Below are 20,408 nucleotides of genomic sequence, written 5' to 3'. Positions count from 1 at the left end.
TGTGTGTTGTGGTGGTATAACCCTTGAACAACGTGCTAATTGTCATTTGTACTTTAAATAGAATTATATCTTTTTAACGTATTTTTTGTGTGTCCCTGCACGTGTACTATGTTCTCAAATATGTACTTTTTATTGCTTCTAATTCAAGCTTTTTTATTTATTTTTCACCTCACAGTAAATCCTTTGTATTAAAAAGATGCTTTATATATAAATAGATATAATATAGATAAATATTTGAATTAATATATATTTAAGTTTAACATGCATAGATATATCTATATTTTCTAATTAATTCCATTAAAAAAATATTAAAACGCTGCTTTATACATATATATATATATATATATTGTTCTATTTGATTATGTTTTTAAATGCTGCGTTTTCAATATTTTATTTGATTTGATTAATTAAAAAATGCATATATATTTAAAGTATTTTTTACTTAAATGAATATTAATTAGATTCAGAGTACATGTTATTTTGTAGTTCCTCTTTTGTTGGGGTTTGTTTATTGATGTTTTATTAGTATTATTTTATCAGTTCACCTGTAAAGCACTTTGAATTTCCGAGTATAAGTAATTATTTTTTTATTTACTCTTTTTAGTTTTAGTTGCCAAAAATATGCGATCTTTCAAAAAGTATATATATATATATAACAAAGCGTATTATATATATATATATATATATATAATACGCTTTGTTACGTAAGGTGCATTATTTTTCACCCCAAACAATCATGATATAATAAGCTTATAAGTAGTGCTATGATATAATAAGCTTCTCTGCATTAAAACGTCCGAGCAAAGGAGGGCTCCCTGAACGCGGCGACGGCGTCACAGAATGGCGTCCCCGTTTGGACTACAAGCATGGCGGCACAAAACAAAATTGCAGGCCGCTTCGACTACAAATAATGCAATATCTCTCACGCATGCGCATTGTGGGTGTTTCATTCACCGAGTATGACATTCTCATGATGCATGCCAGAGGGAGGAGAACAAATAATAATACAAAAAAGTCATGACGCTGACATTTAGCTGTGCTTTTATTTACATGCGTGTTATGTAAAGTCAGCGTCACGTCAGGACAACCCAATAAAAACAGTGTGTCTGCCCGTGAACGCATCATTCTGTTATGCTATTTCAAGATCTATTCTGAGATCATAATATTGACGTTTTATTTCTGGAGGGAACTAAATGTTCAAAATGTTCTCCAAGCACGAGCCAGTAAGCATTTTCACAATATGCCCCCCCCCCCCTCTCTCCCACCAGAGGAGCGCCTTCTACGCCTCCGAAACAGACAGAAAGCGACCTCAGCTGGTGGACGAGAGAACTACAAGAACCCATTTTTTGTGTGCCACAGGACGATTAATTTACTTAAATTCATTCCATGGATATTTACCCCAAACTTTACTACAGCAAGGGGAGCTATTTTTTTTAGATTGCCAAAAATGTAGTATAATTGCCAATTTAATGTCGCAGGTTTTTTATTACTCTGCAATAAAATCTTTTTCTTGAACATAGTTTGTATTTGGATTGGAACCAAGTACATTTACTCAAATACTGTATTTAAGTACAATTCTGAAGTATTTGTACTTTTTTTATTGAACACATTCATCTGCCCAGACAAAAAACAGCCACAGCGGATTCAGAGAAATATTTTATTAAGTTCTTGAAAAATACAAATATATAAATAAATACATATATTATAGACTAAACAATACAGAGAAAATATCAATAAAATACCTCTATACTAACGGAGGGAGTACATCGAGAAATAATGGAAGTAGAAAATTAATAAATATGACAGGAGAAAAAAAATAGATGTACAAAATAAATCCAAAAAAAACAGAAAATATAAAATTAAATTTAATACAATAATTTAAATATATTACTGTCATGGGTTATAAGTACAAATTATATGAAACATTTATATAATGAGTAAACATATATCTGTTGTAGCCGGCTCCATAGAGAACTTTTACTTTGATGCTTTAAGTACATTTAACTCTTACAAAAGTATAATTCAGTATACTTCTTTACAGGGTTGATCTTCAAATATAATATTCAAGTGTAGTGTATTTAATGGTGCTGAATACTACATTTCCCATGAGCCTCAGCAGCAGCTGAAACCAGATTTGATATCCGACTGCAGCATGAATTGAATGCTTCATTGATTCTGGAACAACGTCCATTAATTGATTAATTAATAATGAATCCATGTGTGATTAGTTATACATCAACACATTAACCTGTCCAGATACAAACAATTGTAAAAGTGAAATTAATTATTGTTGTTATTTGCAGTGAAATTACACTTTAACATACATTTTATATACAAAATACATCATACAAACCCCCTAAACAGCTGTAATGAAAACGTATATTTCTGTATTCTACTCTGTACATTACACTACATTGTGTATATAAATGATGTGTTCAGATACATGTTTTTATTGATATTTGGATGTGATGTTCAGGACAGCTGTTTGCTCCACCGGCTGCTTCCTCACCTGCAACAACAACAACAACAAGGTAAATAAACACTATGAATACATGTAATAATGAGCTGTGACTTTTTATTCATAATAAAATTATATAAAATAAATCACCCACCAAACAGAAGTGAGCGTTTCATTTGCGTCTAAGTTTGTTTTTAAATGCGCAGTAAATTTTTAAAAAGAATGATTTTTTTGTATTTATTTTATAGAATAAATAAATGAATGAGTTATCCGACCGGTTTCTGATTCCTCTTCGCTCGCATCAATTCCTGCTGCTGCTTCAAGCGCACTTCCTCCAGACTCAAACAGCCACCTGCGTGCACACACACACACACATACAATCAAGTCAGATGAATGTAAAACAATAACTATATCAAAACATGAGAAATATTCCTGTGTGTGTGTGTGTGTGTCTCACCAACACTGCTGGGGTTAATGGAGACATAAGCCATCGCTCTGCTCAGCCGAAGCTCCTCTAAAGCGACGAGCTCCGCCTCCGCCTCTGCTTAACCAATCACACGTCACATGACAATTAATATTACATTACATGTCAATATATATATATATAAAGACAATCAAAACTTTTGAAAATGTGAATAACGGACTGGGGAATAAAGGATGGTCATAATGCTACACAAACATATATATACACACATTATATATATATATTATGTGTGATTAAAACACACAAGTCTTAAAGCTGCATTCTCTCTACTGACCACCAGGGGGCGACTCCTGGTTGTAGAGGTCCATTAGAGAACGACTCCTTCTCTCTTGGTTCCAGTGTCCCTAAAGAAACCCAATATGAATCCTTCACACGTGACCACTTACTTCTCTGAGTGTCTCTTCGTGTCTTGGGGTTCGGGGCGATGACCGTGAACGCTTCGTGCCTGAAACAGAAGAACACACCTTGGTTTATTTAATCGATGGCATTCAGTTTTATTTATATATTTTTTACGGCTATAATACCAACCATTTCTTCAGTTGTTTAATTAATCCATTTAATTGGCCCTTACGTGTCTTTGTTTCTGTGTTTTTTTTTTACACCGTTCTTTCAGTTTACGGTATTTTTGCCTCTGTGTTGGTCATAAGTAATCGTGTATTATTTATTTCAATTTATTTATTTTATTAAATGTATTTTATTTCTTAAATGTATTTTATTTATTCAATTCATTTAATTTATTTCATTATTTGGCTCTGTACATCTCTTTGTGTATGTTTCGTGTCTTTTAGGTTGTGTGGCGTCTCCTTGTTTTCTTTCTGCATTACATGTGTTTATTTTAAATCCTTTTGGAGTTGTTTTGACTAGTTTTGCATCTTTGTTTTGGTTGTTTTGAGTCACAACTATATCAAACTGGCCTCCCCCAACAACCTGCACAATAAAGATAATTTATCCATGTCACAAATGTTCTGTAGAAGAATAAAGTCTCGGCTATAAACACTTCTCCGTGTCTCACCGCTCATGTCTCGCGCCCCCCGGCTGCAGCGCCCCCTTCTGGCCCGGAGCGGCGCTCCTCTCGCGGCCCTTTGGGGTCACGGCCGCGCGCTTCACGGAGCTGCTGGTCGCCCCCCGGTAGTCCGGTTTCGTGGTGGTCTTCGCGGTGGTGGAGCTGGACCGGGACCTCCTCTCGGAGGGGCTCGGCTTGAGGGCTCCGGCGGTCGCCTCGCGCCGCTCCGGCTGCGGACGCTTCGCGCAGCTCGTCGCGCGGTTTTTATGCGCAGCGGGAACTTTGAGCTCACTCCCTGTCACCGCCCGCACCTTCCCCGGTGTAGGTAACTCGAGGGGCTTCCTCGTGACCTCCCCGGGCTTTGACTTGATCACTTTTGTGTCTTGCATTTTTAAAGTCAAAGTGACGTTCATTTCTTTAGAAAAAAGAGCCGCCATCTTCTATCAATTGTACACCTAAAAATCGAATTTAAAAAAACGCTTTTCCTTCTCTGTGGCTCGGTTGCTATGGTGGTCGCGCCATAGCAACTGAAACGTCAAGTTAAACGGAACCGGATTGGAAGTCCTGGTGTAAACCTTCAAAATAAAACGTTATATTGCGTTAAAAAAATGTCATGAGAGGAAAAAAGGAAACGTGAATACAAAACTGTCAGTTTAGAGTATTAGGACATTTTACAGACTACATGATCGATGAAGACGGTAATTATTGAATTAACTTATTAGTTAGTCGCAACCTTTATTTTATTTTGAAAACAGAGCCGCGTGGTTTCCGGTAGTGTTTACGTTGAGTTGGCTGGAGCCGCAGATTAACGTCAGTGACGCAGCAGAGGAGTTGTTGTTAGAAGGCCAGACTGCCGTCTGTCCAATCAGAGATGCCCATCCGATTTCTGACACGCGACGCTACAGAGGCCACGTGACCACATACGGTGGGCTGATTGGTTACAATACAGAATATACAACTAAATATGTGCGAGTTCATTTTTAATGTAATGTACAGGACTGTCTCAGAAAATTAGAATATTGTGATAAAGTTCTTTATTTTCTGTAATGCAATAAAAAAAACAAAAATGTCATGCATTCTGGATTCATTACAAATCAACTGAAATATTGCAAGCCTTTTATTCTTTTAATATTGCTGATTATGGCTTACAGCTTAAGAAAACTCTAAAATCCTATCTCATAAAATTTTAATATTTCCTCAGACCAAGTAAAAAAAAAGATTTATAACAGCTGAGTGTTTGTCAAGGCTCAGGAAACCCTTGCAGGTGTTTCGAGTTAATTAGACAATTCAAGTGATTTGTTTAATACCCTACTAGTATACTTTTTCATGATATTCTAATATTTAGAGATAGGATATTTGAGTTTTCTTAAGCTGTAAGCCATAATCAGCAATAAATCAGAATAAAAGGCTTGCAATATTTCAGTTGATTTGTAATGAATCCAGAATGCATGACATTTTTGTTTTTTGAATTGCATTACAGAAAATAAAGAACTTCATCACAATATTCTAATTTTCTGAGACAGTCCTGTAAGCTTGATTACTTCAACTTTATGCCACTTTACACTTTATTTATGAGTATATGGTGAATAGTTGTACATTATATATATATTGTTTTTGAATATCTCAACACTAAAGATACAATCTAACCTTTGCAGGTTAAGAATACAGGTGTATAATAAATGTGTATTTACATTTGGTGGAAAGTAACAAAGTAACAAATGCACCAAAGTATTAAATGAGGTACTTTTGTACTTACATTCCACTACATTTAAGAAACAAATATTGTGCTTTTTATGCCACGATACATTTATTCAACAGCGAGTTATGTTAAAATGTATATTACATATATATCTGTAATTATGATGTATGCATAATTATACATAATACTTCAAAAAGGTCGAATGCATCTCTTATAATAATGCAATAATGTAAAATAAACACTGTTACATTCTGCAGAGAGTGGATCTGCAGAACGTAACAGTGTTTATATTATATTATTGTATTATTATACCCGTGCACGCTCACGTGTGCAGGATAATGAAGTATTTATGACATAAATAACGGGTTTGGTGAAAACCCTCCGCGGTCCTCCTGAGCTGTGCGTGGTGCTGTGTCGCCGCCGCCACGCTGTTAAAATGAGCCTCCATCGCGTTCCTCCGCCCGCGGACTATATAACCAGGCCCCTCGGAGACCCCCGCAACACGGTGCCCCCCCCCCCCCCTCCTTCCCCTTCCCTCCCTGAGCCGCAGACCCCGGCAGGTGTGGAAGGTGGGGGTCCACCAGCAGAACGATAACCACAACACCCCCCCCCCCTTTACTGGATGCTGGATCTACGGCCCTGGATGTGATGAAACCCAAAGTGCGTCACACACACACACACACGTTGTGTTTTCTGTTGTTTTTTGTGCGCGCGCGTGTTGCTTTTCTTCTGGAGCTTAAAGGCTAAAAGATAATAAGAGGCTCGGTGTGTGTCGTCGGGAGGGGAGGGGGGTGGGGAGTGACGCTCACTTCGCAGCTCGTGCGCTGTCAGACGAGGAAGTGAAGCTTCATACACGCCCCGTTCCAGCCTGTCGACCCCGCTGCTGCCGCCGCTGCAGGACATCACAATAACACCGGAGACCACCGGACCCTCACCGGACACACGGACACCTCCCGAGCATGCGTTCCGTCCCGGATGGACCGCACCGGGAATAACCTGCAGGACGACGCCGATTACACGCGCGGGAGGGGGTGAGTGGCCGGAGCGCTCCTTTTACGCAGAACGTGGACATGACCGTTTAGCCCCCCCCCCTCCATAACATGAATGTTTATTATCATGAGACGCCCCCCCTGTGGAGGCCTGTAGCCTCCATCTGCTCTCCCGCTGCTCGTCACGTGCTCTCTGGCCTAGCTGTCAACGCGACCGCCGCGCGACGCGTTCAGTGTCATCATCCGTGTCCGTCCGTCGTCGTCGTCATCGGGCCAGATGTCAGCATCTGGCTGCGCGAGTGACACCTGCCCCCCCCCTACCCCCCTTCGCTTCCTTAAAAAAAAACCACACGAGATAGTGCACACACTTCCACATGCATATAGGTGTCTAGGCATTGTGACGATAGGTGCTCATTCTGCAGGAGGGGGGGGGGCTTGGAGCCACACTGGGACCAGAACTTCCTCTGTTGATGCATTAGGCAACATGTCTATGTTTATCAGTCCTTTTATTCAGTGGCGGTGCGTCCATAGAGGGCGCCGCCCCTCTTAACATTTTGAGATGAAAAAAAAAAAAATGAAGAAAAATATAATATATCCTGTCAAAAAACATTATATACCAAATCATTGAAATAGTAAATATACCGTGTTGACGCGCTATATGTGTGTGGGAGACCGTAAGCCCCTGTCAACAACCACTTAAGTTAAATGTTACATCAATAATATATCGCCACTCATCACCATTTTCGGGGGGCCCAACGTGTGTACGGCAGCGAGCAAACATTTCACGGTCGTTTCGGCAAGGACGGCTTCTCATTGGCGGTCTTGGCGGATGAAACGTGAATCTTGGGGCACAAAAATGTGCGCCCTGGCCAATCACATCGTTTCTTATTTCACGTGATTGGACTATTCGGCCAATCAGAGACCGGTATCGTTCCCTCAGCCAGAGAGCTCCACCGAACTACGCGAGCAGGTAGCTAACGGAGCTGTCAGCTGGAGGCTCAGTGAGTAATGCGCTGTTTAGTTTCCCCTGTCTGTTGTTCCAAAGTCCTGGGACTGAAACTCTCTGGACTACAACGGGGGGAGGGGTCTACAGAGCTTCAGACAAGTGTAAAGCACGAATCTTGCCGCAGTTATCTAGCTAAGAGCATGAAGCTAACGAGCTAACAGCATGAAGCTAACGAGCTAACAGCATGAAGCTAACCCTGTTTGCAGAGCAGCAGAAGGAGACCGAACTGGCATCGAAAACACAACGAAGAAGTTCTGAAACAGACACATTCCCTCCAGAATAATGGAGGCTGGTTACAGACATGATGACTTTAACCAGAGAGTTATGGAGAAGTTTGCCAACTTTAGAGAGAGGAGCTACTTGTCTTTACAGTCGTGGCTCTACTCTGTCACCCAATGTAACATGTGATCTCTTTCTGACTCTATTCTGCTCTGAACCTCTTTCATGTGAGGGTGAAACTCTTTTATTCTGTAAACCTCTGAAACCCAACCCAATGTTCCTTAAAGCTGCTCTGAACCTCTCATGCTAAAGTCACAGTGTGTTGATAGTTGTTATTGGACAGTGTTGAGCACGCTGTGTTCTTGAAATAAAGCTTTGTTTTTTACAATATTCTACTCAAAACCTCTTTTCTTCTCATTGTTGAGTGATATTTAAACCGCGTCACCCAACTGCGCCCCCCCCCCCCCCAAATGTCACCAGCCGCCACTGGTTTTATTGTTAGCACACTTCCACCTTGTTTGTTTTTTGTTGCTAGTGTTTTAAAAAAAAAAAAAATCTATTTTCAGAAATCACCCAGAGTTTGAGGAGCTCGTGATTTTAGAGCAAAGAAACTGTTCGTTGACTCATCGATGAGTCGATTTAATCCACAAATTAAACCTTTAAATGCTTTAGTTACCTGTGTTTACCAGAGATGTGTAACATACAGGAAATAAGTCTTTCATTATTAAAATTATGAGCATTCAACTAAATATAAACAAATGTACACGGCAAAGTATGGACAGATTATTATGGACATATTTTGCGTGGCAACATTGTATCGATACGGAGTATATATATTTATATTATATTAACTTTTTATCCCACTAAACAGTTTGTTTTAGATTCAGTCGACAAAAAATAAAGTAATTGTAAAAAACATGTTTATATTAAATAAAATATGAATTCATTGTTGCCTTGATTGCTGCAATATTTTGGCTAAAGAAGGAATTCTTAATGAAATACAATACAGCTTGATTTAAGGGTAAAAGTACTAATACTGAAAATACTCCACTAATAAAGTCCTTCATTCAAAATGTTACTGAAGTCAAACAATCAGCTAAATGTCCTCAGAGTCCTCCATCAGGTAAATGATTTACTATGATTCTGGATTATTCTCTCTGCATGCAGGTGGACATGTTCATGTCCTTCTTTCTAGTTTCATCTAAATCACGATCGTCACGTTTGTAACGTGAATCTCAAAAACAAAAGAAAGAAACCTCCAAGAGGTGTGAGGTCGCCGTACGAGGACTCGCTCGGTGGAGGTGTTCAACTTCAGAGGTGCATTCTGGGATGCAGCGGGGGTCTTTGTTCAATCCCCCCCGGAGGTCAGGACGGGTGTTTAAATATTTGGCTTTTTAATAATGATCTATTTCACGCACGTTTTATTGAAATACAACGCAAAAAACAATCCAGTAAATCGCCTCCATCTTCTGGAGGACGAAAAAAAAGAGACCAAAGAAAGAAATGTCGCATTTATTTTTCCGCTGGTGTTTCTTCAAAGAGCTGTAACCAGCCAGGAAAGAGGCGGAGCTAGTAGTTTGACGGTTTGATTTCATCACGCTGTCTTGCGAGTATGACGATAACATGCTTTGCAATTTCTTTCCCCCTTTTTTTTCAGATCGACGCAATCTGACTTTTTTCCGCTTTGTTTCTGAGCGTGATCAATAAAGTTTTGTACAAATGATATTTTAAGCTGTTTTATATGAGATTACGGTTTTAATGTTTCAATGACGGAGTCGCACATCAACAGCGTGTTTAAAAAATGATTTATGAAGAATCAAACACGCCTCACGTGTGTTGCAGAGCGCCACAGTGTCAGCATGGACCGGGAGCCGGTTCGCCAGAGCCAATCGGAACGCGGCGAGGCCGCCAACGGAAGCAGCGCCGCGGCGCCGGACTCGACCCCCACCCCTCCTCGGCTCACGCCCAACCCCATGCTGCTGGACTCCCCGGCGCCCACGCTGACGCCCACCACCTCCTCCCCTCCTCCCCCTCTCACCCCGGCGCCCTCCGTCTCCGCCGGCCACGCCCCCAAAGCGGCGGCGGCGGCGGCGGCGTTGGCTCCATCTCCCCACATCCTGGTCCCGGCTCCACCTAAACTCACCACCACTGCAACCGCCGCCCTCCGCACGTACTCCCGCCCCATCCTCCCCTCCCCGCCGGGCGCCCCCAAAACATCTCCCCCCAAACAAACCCCGCCCTCTCTTCTTCTTCTTCCCCTTTCCTCCTCTTCCTCCCCGGTTGCGTCCAGCACCACCTCGCCCCTCCTCATCCATCCTCCTCCTCCTCCTCCTCCTTCTTCTTCTCCTGCAACGCACAGCAGCGCCGCCGGCGTGTCAACCAAGACCTCCGCCGGCCTGACCAATGGGAACACGAGGCCCGTAACCATGACGACCTCCACACCAATCACGCCCTTTCACACGCCGGCGAGCCCACCTGGCAGACAGGTGAGCGGGAAGCACCACGCCTCGACACCACAGCGTAGCTTAGCATAAAGCATTGAAACTGATGGAAACAGCTAGCCTTCCATCCAGCGCCTCTAAGGAATAATCAACACATCACGGCTCATTAGTTTTATTTTATATTTTATATATTTATACTTTAACAAAGTGTAATAATCACTCCCGCATGTTCTTACAGGTTGTTGCTTTAATGTCGTCACTTCATGTATTTTCCAAGAGCTAATAATGTAAAATACATTACGTAATAAATTAGATGGTGGAAGATATTGAATGTTTTGTATTTACCGTCATTCATATTATGTAATAATATCATACATATTATTCCTCTATTACGTAAATAGAATTGTATGTCTATAGTATTCATGGTGATATTATAAATATATATATATATATATCATCTTTCTTTACCTAGTAATATATATATATATATATTACTAGGTAAAGAAAGATGATTAAAATAATATGACGATGTAACAAATTAAAACAAATTAACTCTTTAAAACATCATTTTAAATGTTTATTCACACGCACACAATCACAGTCTTTATTACTATGGACATGTTTCTAAAAGCTCTTCCTGACCCCCCCCCCCCTCCTCCTCTTTCTGTTCCAGGTACCACAGGCTCATCCTGCGGGCACACCTGGTCTTGTGCGAGCCAATCAGAGCCTGTCTCCGGTGAGGCAGAGGGTATCCCAGCATACATTGCTCCTGGGGAAAGGTCTCAAGGGGTCTGGTCCAGACCAGGTGCTGCTGAGAGCTCAGATGGTAAACATAGTCTCAGCCACACACACACACACACACACCAAACCACACACACACACACATAGACGCCTGCATCTAATCCGGCAAAACACCTCCAGTATCAGAACGAGATGATGATGCATTCAGGTTGCATAGGAAATACAGAAGCTTGAAAATGTAAACCTCACGGTTTTGAGTAACACAAATTAAAAAAACACAATGAATCTTATTTTCAGGTGATTATTTGCTAAAGAAAACACACTTAACAATATTATATTCAATTTTTTTATTAATCCACCGCTGAAAATAGTCCCCCAACAAATGCACCATCTCCGGTTTGATTGATTAAAAACTTCTTCTTTTAATTAAGGATTAAAGTAAATATCTGTGGGCTGTTTTTAAAGATAGTTTCATATCTCAAGTCTGAACAATAAAATATGAAAAATAGTGTTTTAAAAACCTTATTTTTGTATTCACGAAGACCGTAAACTGGACCGAGTCTAATATAAGTCCTCACACATCTTCATCTTCTCGACTCTTTGCTTTAACTTCTTTCTCTCCTCTTTTTATTTCCTCCCCTGTTTCCTCTCTCCTTTTTCCTCCTGCAGCTGATTCTTACGTCTGCCATGCGACCTTCCCTGTCCTCCTCCTCTTCCTCCCCCTCTTCCTCCTCTCCTCCTTCCTCTAACCCTGCCTCTGTGACGGTGAGCAGCCGACCTACTGACCCCTTCGCTAAGCCCCGCCCCTTTTATTTACTGTCGAGCTTTCTTTTCCTGGCTGTAAAAAAAAAGTGCTGTGTATATATATATATATATAAATAGATATATATATATATGCTTATTCTGCTTTCTGGAGTAGAGCTGATAAGAAGATGTATACCTCTCTCACACCTGCGTGTTGAATATGGAGCCGGTTAGCGTAGCTTAGCACAAAGACTGGAAACGGAGGCAAAAAGCTAGCCTGGCTCAAACAGACATTTCCTTGGCTCTGAAAGCCTGAAAGTAAACCAGATGTTCCAGGATTGTAACCGATGTTTCCTTCTGTCTCCCTTCTCCAGCTCCAGAGTCTCACCCTGAGGCCTCCCCCCCCCGGGGCCCTCACCATCCCTCCCTCCCTTCGCCTCAAGCCGCCTCCCCTCTCTCGCCCCCACGCCCCCCTCTTCCCCCCCCTCAGGCCACGACCGCAGCCCGACGCCGCCGCACCGGAGTGCCCGAACGCGCCCGGACGCCACCTCTCCGTCATGCCTCCAAGTAGGTGTCCCCTCCCCCACCCTCATGAGGAGGAGGAGGAGGAGGAGGGAGAAAGATCTCACAGACTTCCTGTTTTATTTGGGTTTGACGTGATCAGCATATTTCAGGTTTCGGTTCGTCGATTTATGATTAAATTAGTCATTGGGTTTCCATTTTAATGTCAATTAAAATAATTACAAATGCAATATTGTGTCACATTTATTTTATTAAGAATATTTACCACTAATTTAATAATTAAGGAACATAATCCTACGATTCGTGAGCTTCCGTTTTATTAAAGCAGAAGATGAAATTCTGTTTCATTCATAAAATAACAACAGCAAAAGATTTTTTACAATTATTAATTCATTACATTTTCCAACCAATCGGTCCAATGAAATAAATATACACTACTGTTCAAAAGTTTGGGGTCATCCAGACAATTTCATGTCTTCCATGAAAACTCACTTTTATTTATCAAATGAATTGAAAATTGAAGAGAAAATATAGTCAAGACATTGACAAGGTTAGAAATAATGATTAATATTTGAAGTATTAATTTTGTTCTTCAAACTTCAAGCTCAAAGGAAGGCCAGTTGTATAGCTTATATCACCAGCATAACTGTTTTCAGCTGTGCTAACATAATTGCACAAGGGTTTTCTAATCAGACATTAGTCTTCTAAGGCGATTAGCAAACACAATGTACCATTAGAACACTGGAGTGATCGTTGATGGAAATGGGCCTCTATACACCTCTGGAGATATTTCATTAGAAACCAGACGTTTCCACCTAGAATAGTCATTTACCACATTAACAATGTACAGTGTGTATTTTTGATTATCTTTATTGAAAAAAACAGTGCTTTTCTTTGAAAAATAAAGACATTTCTAAGTGACCCCAAACTTTTGAACGGTAGTGTATATTATTGCACATTTCTGTATTTTTGGGAGCATTTATTTTTTTGCCATTACTAAATAGGGACAGAAACAGGGTCTTTAATCTAAATTAAATATGTTTTTACTTTAATTCAAGCTAAATAACATCAGATATTTCCCTCTTAGACCTCCTAGAACATTATAAATATAACAAATAATAAACATTATGAATGCAACCTGCGCTGAGTACACGTGGGAACCCGCCGATCTGGTTTATTTGAGCCCTCACATGTTATAGCAATGTCCTCTTAAAGGGCCGGGGGCTCATGAAAGACATCGGAGCTCCGAGCTGCAGGTGTGAACTTCACCTGCGTTTCTTTCTTGCAGCTCTTTACTCTCCGGTCCGAGCCGTCCCCCTGAGGCCCCGCCTCCATTCTCCAAACGGTCACAACAGGGCGGCGGCGCCGCGCCAGACCTCGCCCCTGCAGCCAATCGCCGCCGCCGCCAGGCCGCAGCCGCCCGGGCCGAGCGGTCGCCCGCCGCCTCAGACGGGCCAATCGCAGCGCGGCCCGCCGTCCGTCGCCGCCACCCCCCCGTCGGCCTCGTCCCGCTTCGAGCGCTCGCCGTCCGCGGCGAGGCAGCTGCAGATCATCGCCCTCTCTTCGGGTCGCCAACCCTGCACGTACGGCCACGCCGTGCGGTCGGCGTCGCCCGTCGCCGAGCCGTCCGGCCAATCGAAGAGGACGCTGAGCGCCGGCGTGCTTCCTCTTCCTCTCAGCCCGTCGTTGACAAAAAACACCTCGCCTCCGTCCCTCCTGAGTCCGTCGTCGCCTCCGAGTCAACCCGGCCCTCAGACCGCGACCCGGAGAGGAGAGCCGAGGGACGGCGAGGAGCAGCGGGAGAAGGCGCGAGGCAGAGGGGAGGCGAGCGTCGGTAAGGACCCGAGGGGGGGGAGGGGCGACCACAGGGAGGGGAGGGGCGACCACAGGGAGAAGAGGGAGGAGAAACCGCCGGAGGGAGGCCTCGGCGGTCGCAGGGACCAGGAAGTGGAGACGGCCGGAGAGGAAGAGCAGATGGAGGTGACTGAGGAGGGCCGGGGTGACGGAGAGAGAGGTGAGGAGAAAAAGATGGCGGAGGAGGAGACGGGAGAGACGCCCATGGACCAGTCTGAGAACCGGACCGGTCAGGTTCTCCACCAGGGACAGAAGATGGATCTGACCTCCACGCCCGACGCCGTTAAAGAGTCCGGCGTGGAACCGAAACACGTCCTGGGTCTCATTCCAGTAACAGCCCCAGTACCAGGTACAGCCCCAGTACCAGGTACAGCGCCTGTAACAGCTCTAATAAGAGTCCCAGTACCAGTCCCAGTAAGAGCCCCAGCAAGAGCCCCAGTAACAGCCCCGCTACCGGTACCAGTCCCGGTAACAGACCCAGTAACAGCTCTCGTAAGAGCCCTACTACCAGTCCCAGTAACAGCCCCAGTCAGAGCCTCAGCAAGAGCCCCAGTAACAGCCCCACTACCAGTACCAGTCTCAGTACCAGTCCCAGTAACAGCCCCACTACCAGTACCAGCTCAAGTCCCAGTACCAGCTCTAGTACGAGTCCCAGTACCAGCTCCAGTCCCAGTAACAGTCCCACTACCAGCCCCACTACCAGCCCCAGTACCAGCCCCAGTACCAGCTCTAGTACGAGTCCCAGTACCAGCTCCAGTCCCGGAGGTCTCTCTCCAAAGTCCAAGGCCACCAGAGTCTCATCGGGACCTGCAGCCGGTCTCCCAGGAGGACTTCTGTGAGGACATGTCCATGCAGTCCGACAACCAGTCAGGTAACGCCGAGGGCACGACCCGCCCACGAGGAGACCCTCGTACAACGGGCCGAACACGGGTTAAAATACGCTTGTTACGGAAACTTTCACCTTCAAAGGGAAAAAGATCGTGAAATACTTCGTTAGGTTGAAGAAAAGATTGTGAAATACTTAGGATTAATAAAAGATTGTAAAATACTTAGTTAGGTTTAATAAAAGATCGTGAAATACTGAGTGAAGTTTCTTAAAAGATCATAAAATACCGAGGTTTAATAAAAGATCGTAAAAAATATTTAGTTTGGCTGAATAAAAGCCTCAAATACGTAGTTTTTTAAAAGATCGTAAAATAGTTAGGTTTGGGAAAAGATCGTGAGATACTTAGGGAAGTTTTTTAAAAGATCGTAAAATACTTATTTAGGATTAGGAAAAGATCGTGAAATAATGAGTGAAGTTTCTTAAAAGATCGGAAAATACTTAGTTAGGTTTAGGAAAGATTGGAAAATACTTAGTTGGGTTTAGGAAAAGATCGTGAAATACTGAGTGAAGTTTCCTAAAAGATCGTAAAATAATAAGTTAGGTTTAGGAAAAGATCGTTAAATACTTAGTTAGGTTTAATAAAAGATCGTTAAATACTGAGTGAAGTTTTGGAAAAGATCGTGAAATACTTTCGACCACATCCGATCACTTCTTAACTTCTCATCTTAAAATAAAACTCTTGAGATCTCTGTATTGATTATTGATTCCTGTCTTTGCTCCTCCCAGCGCTGTCCAGCCTCTCCTCCCAGTCCCCCCCCTCCTCGCCCTTCCTCACCCCCTCGACAGAAAATCCTCCCCCCCTCCTCCCCGCTCGGACCGCCCTCGGCAGGTCGCGGCGCCCGGCCAAAGCAGAGGCGGGGCTTCTCGGCCAGTCGGGAGACGAGTCCGAGAGCTCCGACCAATCGGCGGGCGGTCCCTGGGAGCCGAGGGCGTGGCCTGAGGGGCGGCAGGTTCTGACTCACCTGGTGGAGGGCTTCGTCATCCAGGAGGGGCTGCAACCGTTTCCTGTACGCACACACACACACACACACACACAGGAACTATGCCGGGATCCATAATGTCAGCTAAATATTGTTTATTGACAATATGCTGAGTCGGTTCATTTAGTTGACATTTTACGTGATGTAATGTTCGTCGCAGGTGAACCGCTCGTCCCTGCTGGTTCAGAAGCAGGTGACCCAACCGGAGGAGGTGAACGGGACCAATGGGAGCTCAGCGTTGCCGGACATGTTGCCGGTCGCGGTACTGGACGCGTTGCCGGACGCGTTGCCGGACGCGTTGCCGGACGCGTTGCCGGACGCGTTGCTGGACTCCACGCCGGACGCCACGCCGGACGCCACGAAACAAGCGATGCGCTCCAGCGAGTCGGAGGCCGAGGGAGCCGGGAACACCGATAACCACGGCAACCGTAAGAGTCTGAAAAAAGTCACGTGACAACAAACTGAGTCATGAAGACAAAAAGTAATAATATTTAATATGATTCATATTTATTTAATTTATTATATATATAACATTATATTTAACAGTTCTTTTCATTTACAGTGATATAAAAATAGCAGAAGCATTTTCACTACTAATTTCTACTGACTAATCAAGTTTGTTTGTTTTCCCAAATAATCAATAATCAACTAATCAATTCACAATAAGTATTTGTGATGCGTCTGCAGCTGGAAAAACAACAAAATCAGATGATCCATGTGGTGAAATGTGTACGTTGCAAAATCTAAATAAAGGGCAACGTAATATCAAAATTAAGGATGTCAATTTTAAATAATAAGCATGATATATAAGTATATGAGAAGAATACAAGGAAATGACAAAAGCAAGATGTGTGCGTTAAACTCATACAATATGTAAACATCAATGTAAATAACAACACAAACTGAATCTGTAAATTAGAAAATGGGGATCAATAACTGAGCTTTTATTTTGATAATTTATTTTATTGACTTCCTTCAACACCTGATTGGTCCATTTCTTTAAGCGTCTTTGTGTACATATAAAAGCGCTATAGAAGTCTAAATTATTATTTCTAAACTTGTATTTTGTTAGAACAGCTCAACAATTATCACAATGTTATATACAATTGTTTTTAAATGAATAAATAAACTAAATAAGGGTTATTTTAGCAGCCGGGATCATCCAACTGCCCTCCGCTGCAACCCGGAAGTACTAACCTACAGATAACGGGTCTTGAAGCAGCGGTTGATCACGTGTCTCTCGCGCGCAGGGTCGGCGCACCGCGACAGGACCGTGCTGCACTGCCAGTTCTGCGGGAAGCGAGGCCACGCCCACAACTTCATGCGGTCCAAGCGCTTCTGCTCCACTTCCTGTGCGCGCGGGTGAGACGCGCGATGCGATTGGCCGGGAGCTGCCTCGCGCCTTTTCAAAGGATGTGGTGTTGTGTAAAGAGGCGCGCGCGCGCGCGTGGGAATCACTCTTTTTCTTTTCTTCGTCAGGTTCAACGTTCGTCTGACGAAGCGTCTGCGCGCGCTGAGTGCGAGTAGTCGGTCCGATAGGCCACGCCCAGTCCTGAACAGGGCGGAGTCTGTTCCTGGGAAGCCTCTTCTCCTACGACTGGTAGGGGACCATGAACTCACCACCAGTTTAAAACACTGATACGTTATGAAGCCACTAGTTTCACTTCAAATATAAAGAACATCTCACACAGTTAGGGCTTCAACATGGATTATTATTATTAATTACTTTTATGATTAAATACTGTAAGTTATTCTTGATCTTTGAAACTGAAGTTGGACAAAAACAATAATAAAATAAACTCACGTTTCACTTATTAGCTTGAGAGCTAACAGTGTTATGAATGTAATAATAGCAGTAGTTCAACTGAATTAAATCAATTAAAATAACAATTATACAACTAAAATAAGTGAATACACATTTAAGCAATGCAATTTATTAAAATATTAAATATCTGCAGTCTCGTGATCTCTGGAGCGCCGGGCGGCGTGAGAAGGAGGCGGCAGACGAGGAGGAGGAGGATGAAGACATGGAGCAGGACACCGAGGGAGGAAGAGAGGAGGAGGAGGAAGATGACGGGAAGGAGGAGGAGGACCCTGCCGTCGCGATGACGGCCCGGATGGAGCGCCGGGCGGCACGGAGGGCGGCGAGGAGGTCGTCCGCCCCCCCACTGACCACCCCCACCAGCACCTTCAAACCCGGCCCCTCCCAGTGGAGCGTGGAGGACGTGACGACCTTCATTCACACGCTGCCAGGTGAATGACCTCTAGAGTTCCGACACCTTTAACGTTTTTACATTAAATAATTCTCGATACTGCTTCTCTGGCGCCTCGTAAAGACGGGAAACTTCCTCACATGTGCTAGGTGTTGGTGTTATCTTATTTATTATCATTCTTTTATCATTTAATATAATAATAATTTAATATTAGTATTTGTTAAAATATATTTTCTTTCGAATACATTTTTTTATAATTGTTTTTTTATTGTTTTATATTTTTTTATTTAATGATTTTTAATATTTTCTTTCGAATATTTTTTTTAATTGTTTATTTCTTGTTTCATATTTTTATATTGAATGATTTTTTTATATTTTCTTTCCAATAAATTTTGTTATTGTTCATTTAAAGATTTTTTTATATTTTCTTTCTAATAGTCTTTTTTTTGTTTATCTCTTGGTTCATATTTTTTAATTTAATGATTTTTTTGTATTTTCTTTCGAATACATACAAAAAAAATTGGATTTTTAAATTTCATATTTTTGGATATTCTCATTCTAATATATATATTTTCTTTATATTTCTTGTTTTATATTTTTTAATTTAACGATTTTTAAATATTTTGTCTTTAATATTTCGTAATGGAATTTTTTCTAGATATTTAAAACAAAAACAAAAAAGTTTTCTTTTTTTAAATTATTATAATTTTGGACCAACACAGTATCAAAATGAAGTTGTGTAGTTTATCTGTTTTATTTCCAAAAATAAATAAAAATCTGTAAACTTGGGAAAATAAAACCCAACGCTGCAAAAACAACCAAAAAGTCGAGAAATGCAAATCATGTAAACAATAATAATGAAAATGAAGAGAGGAGTGAGGAGTGAGGAGTGACCGGTGCCTTTGTGTCTCAGGCTGCGGCGACGTGGCCGAAGCGTTCCGGCTGCAGGAGATCGATGGCCAAGCTCTGCTGCTGCTGACGGAGGACCACCTGATGACCAGCATGAGCATCAAACTGGGTCCGGCTCTCAAGATCTGTGCTCACATCAACGCACTGAAGAACCAGTGAGAGAGAGAGCGAGAGAGAGAGACACAGACTGACAGAACAAGGAACAATGAGACTGATGCCGGGGCGAGAAGAGAGAGAGAGTTTTTAAGAAAAACTCAAAGCTGACACCAAGGACGACAGAACAAAGTCACAAAAAGAGATTACAAATGGAGGTGTGGCCTTAGGAGATGGGAACTGAAGTCCAGAAGAAGTTTCATCTGTTTTACGGGCGCTCTGACTGTAGCAGGAAACCAGAAGAGGGGGGGTCGGGGGGATTTTGTAAAACTTTCTGTACATTTTTCATGCTGCTGGAGAGTGTAAATTTGAAGCTATTTCATTCAGGATTTAAAACATTTAATATATACAAAGAATTTGTCTATTTAGTTTTTTTAGATTGTGACGTCGACGACAAATCTATCCAGTAGCTCTAACATAACCGGTGTGTGTAAAAATAATAATAATAATAATACGTAGACTTTGTAAGTGATTCATGAAAGTTTAATGTTTTATATTACTTAATATTCTGGACGACAACATGTCTGTGAAAAAGAAAAGAAGGTCTCTATCAGGGTAGACTGGTGTCTTTAATCATCACATTTTTATGGTATCATGCTTGAAATTATTTAATAAAAGAATAACTAATCAAAACGGTTGTTTTAGCTCGTTCTCTGAAGTTCACCACCAGGGGGCAGGGGAGGAAAAATATGTGTTTTTATGAAATAAACTGATTTGAATTCATGACACAAAATTCCTTCTATCAAAAAGCTCAAATTTAAGCCAAATATTCTGTCTCGGTCGTAACTGATGGATATAGAGGTTTTTTTTCTCTCCATATCTGGTTTAGGTTAAGATCTCACAAGCCCTCTGATTGGCTGATAGTTTATGACTGTATGCTTTCCAACACACCCCATAATAAATCTTATTCTAGGCATTTCTATCTGCGGATCTGCCCGAGGCGCGTTAACGGGACACGGCAGGATCACTTTTATTTAAAGGATCTAAAACACTTGTTTTAATCTCATTTGAGGATTATCTTAATTGATATTTTGGGATCCTGCAGAGTTCTGCAGTTCAACTTTTTTTTAAAAATTCTAAAGAAAAGAGAAGGATTCAAATATAACT

The 20,408-nt window shown here is 42.2% G+C and overlaps 2 protein-coding genes across 5 annotated transcripts; one reads left to right on the top strand and one right to left on the bottom strand.

Annotated features, from left to right (window-relative positions):
• Nucleotides 1-1,643: 1,643 nt before the first annotated feature.
• zgc:194621 (uncharacterized protein LOC795037 homolog) lies at nucleotides 1,644-6,536 on the bottom strand. 4 transcript variants are annotated; one of them, XR_008834009.1, is made up of 5 exons: nucleotides 6,454-6,536; nucleotides 3,329-3,387; nucleotides 2,916-3,002; nucleotides 2,734-2,810; nucleotides 1,644-2,509 (listed from the first exon to the last, which is right to left on the bottom strand). XR_008834009.1 is itself a non-coding variant. In XM_056433568.1 (5 exons), exons 1-5 carry the CDS (start codon nucleotides 4,380-4,382, stop codon nucleotides 2,450-2,452), a joined length of 711 nt encoding a protein of 236 aa, XP_056289543.1. In that variant the 5' UTR covers nucleotides 4,383-4,979; the 3' UTR covers nucleotides 1,644-2,449. The 4 variants fall into 4 exon arrangements, 2 of the variants coding, with proteins under 2 accessions (XP_056289543.1, XP_056289544.1); XR_008834008.1 differs by having other exon boundaries at nucleotides 2,916-2,999; XM_056433568.1 differs by lacking the exon at nucleotides 6,454-6,536 and adding an exon at nucleotides 3,955-4,979.
• Nucleotides 6,479-19,755, top strand: si:ch211-230g15.5 (polyhomeotic-like protein 1). Its single transcript, XM_056433558.1, has 12 exons — nucleotides 6,479-6,675; nucleotides 9,701-10,344; nucleotides 10,973-11,125; nucleotides 11,710-11,805; nucleotides 12,159-12,351; nucleotides 13,595-15,031; nucleotides 15,773-16,053; nucleotides 16,187-16,454; nucleotides 17,277-17,388; nucleotides 17,506-17,626; nucleotides 17,985-18,279; nucleotides 19,153-19,755. The coding sequence occupies exons 2-12, from the start codon at nucleotides 9,718-9,720 to the stop codon at nucleotides 19,305-19,307; spliced, it is 3,738 nt and encodes a 1,245-aa protein (XP_056289533.1). The 5' UTR covers nucleotides 6,479-6,675; nucleotides 9,701-9,717; the 3' UTR covers nucleotides 19,308-19,755.
• The last annotated feature ends 653 nt before the right edge of the window (nucleotides 19,756-20,408 follow it).

This window comes from Pseudoliparis swirei, chromosome 16, assembly GCF_029220125.1.
Source record: "Pseudoliparis swirei isolate HS2019 ecotype Mariana Trench chromosome 16, NWPU_hadal_v1, whole genome shotgun sequence".
NCBI lineage: Eukaryota > Metazoa > Chordata > Actinopteri > Perciformes > Liparidae > Pseudoliparis > Pseudoliparis swirei.
This window is presented reverse-complemented; position numbering and strand designations above follow the sequence as displayed.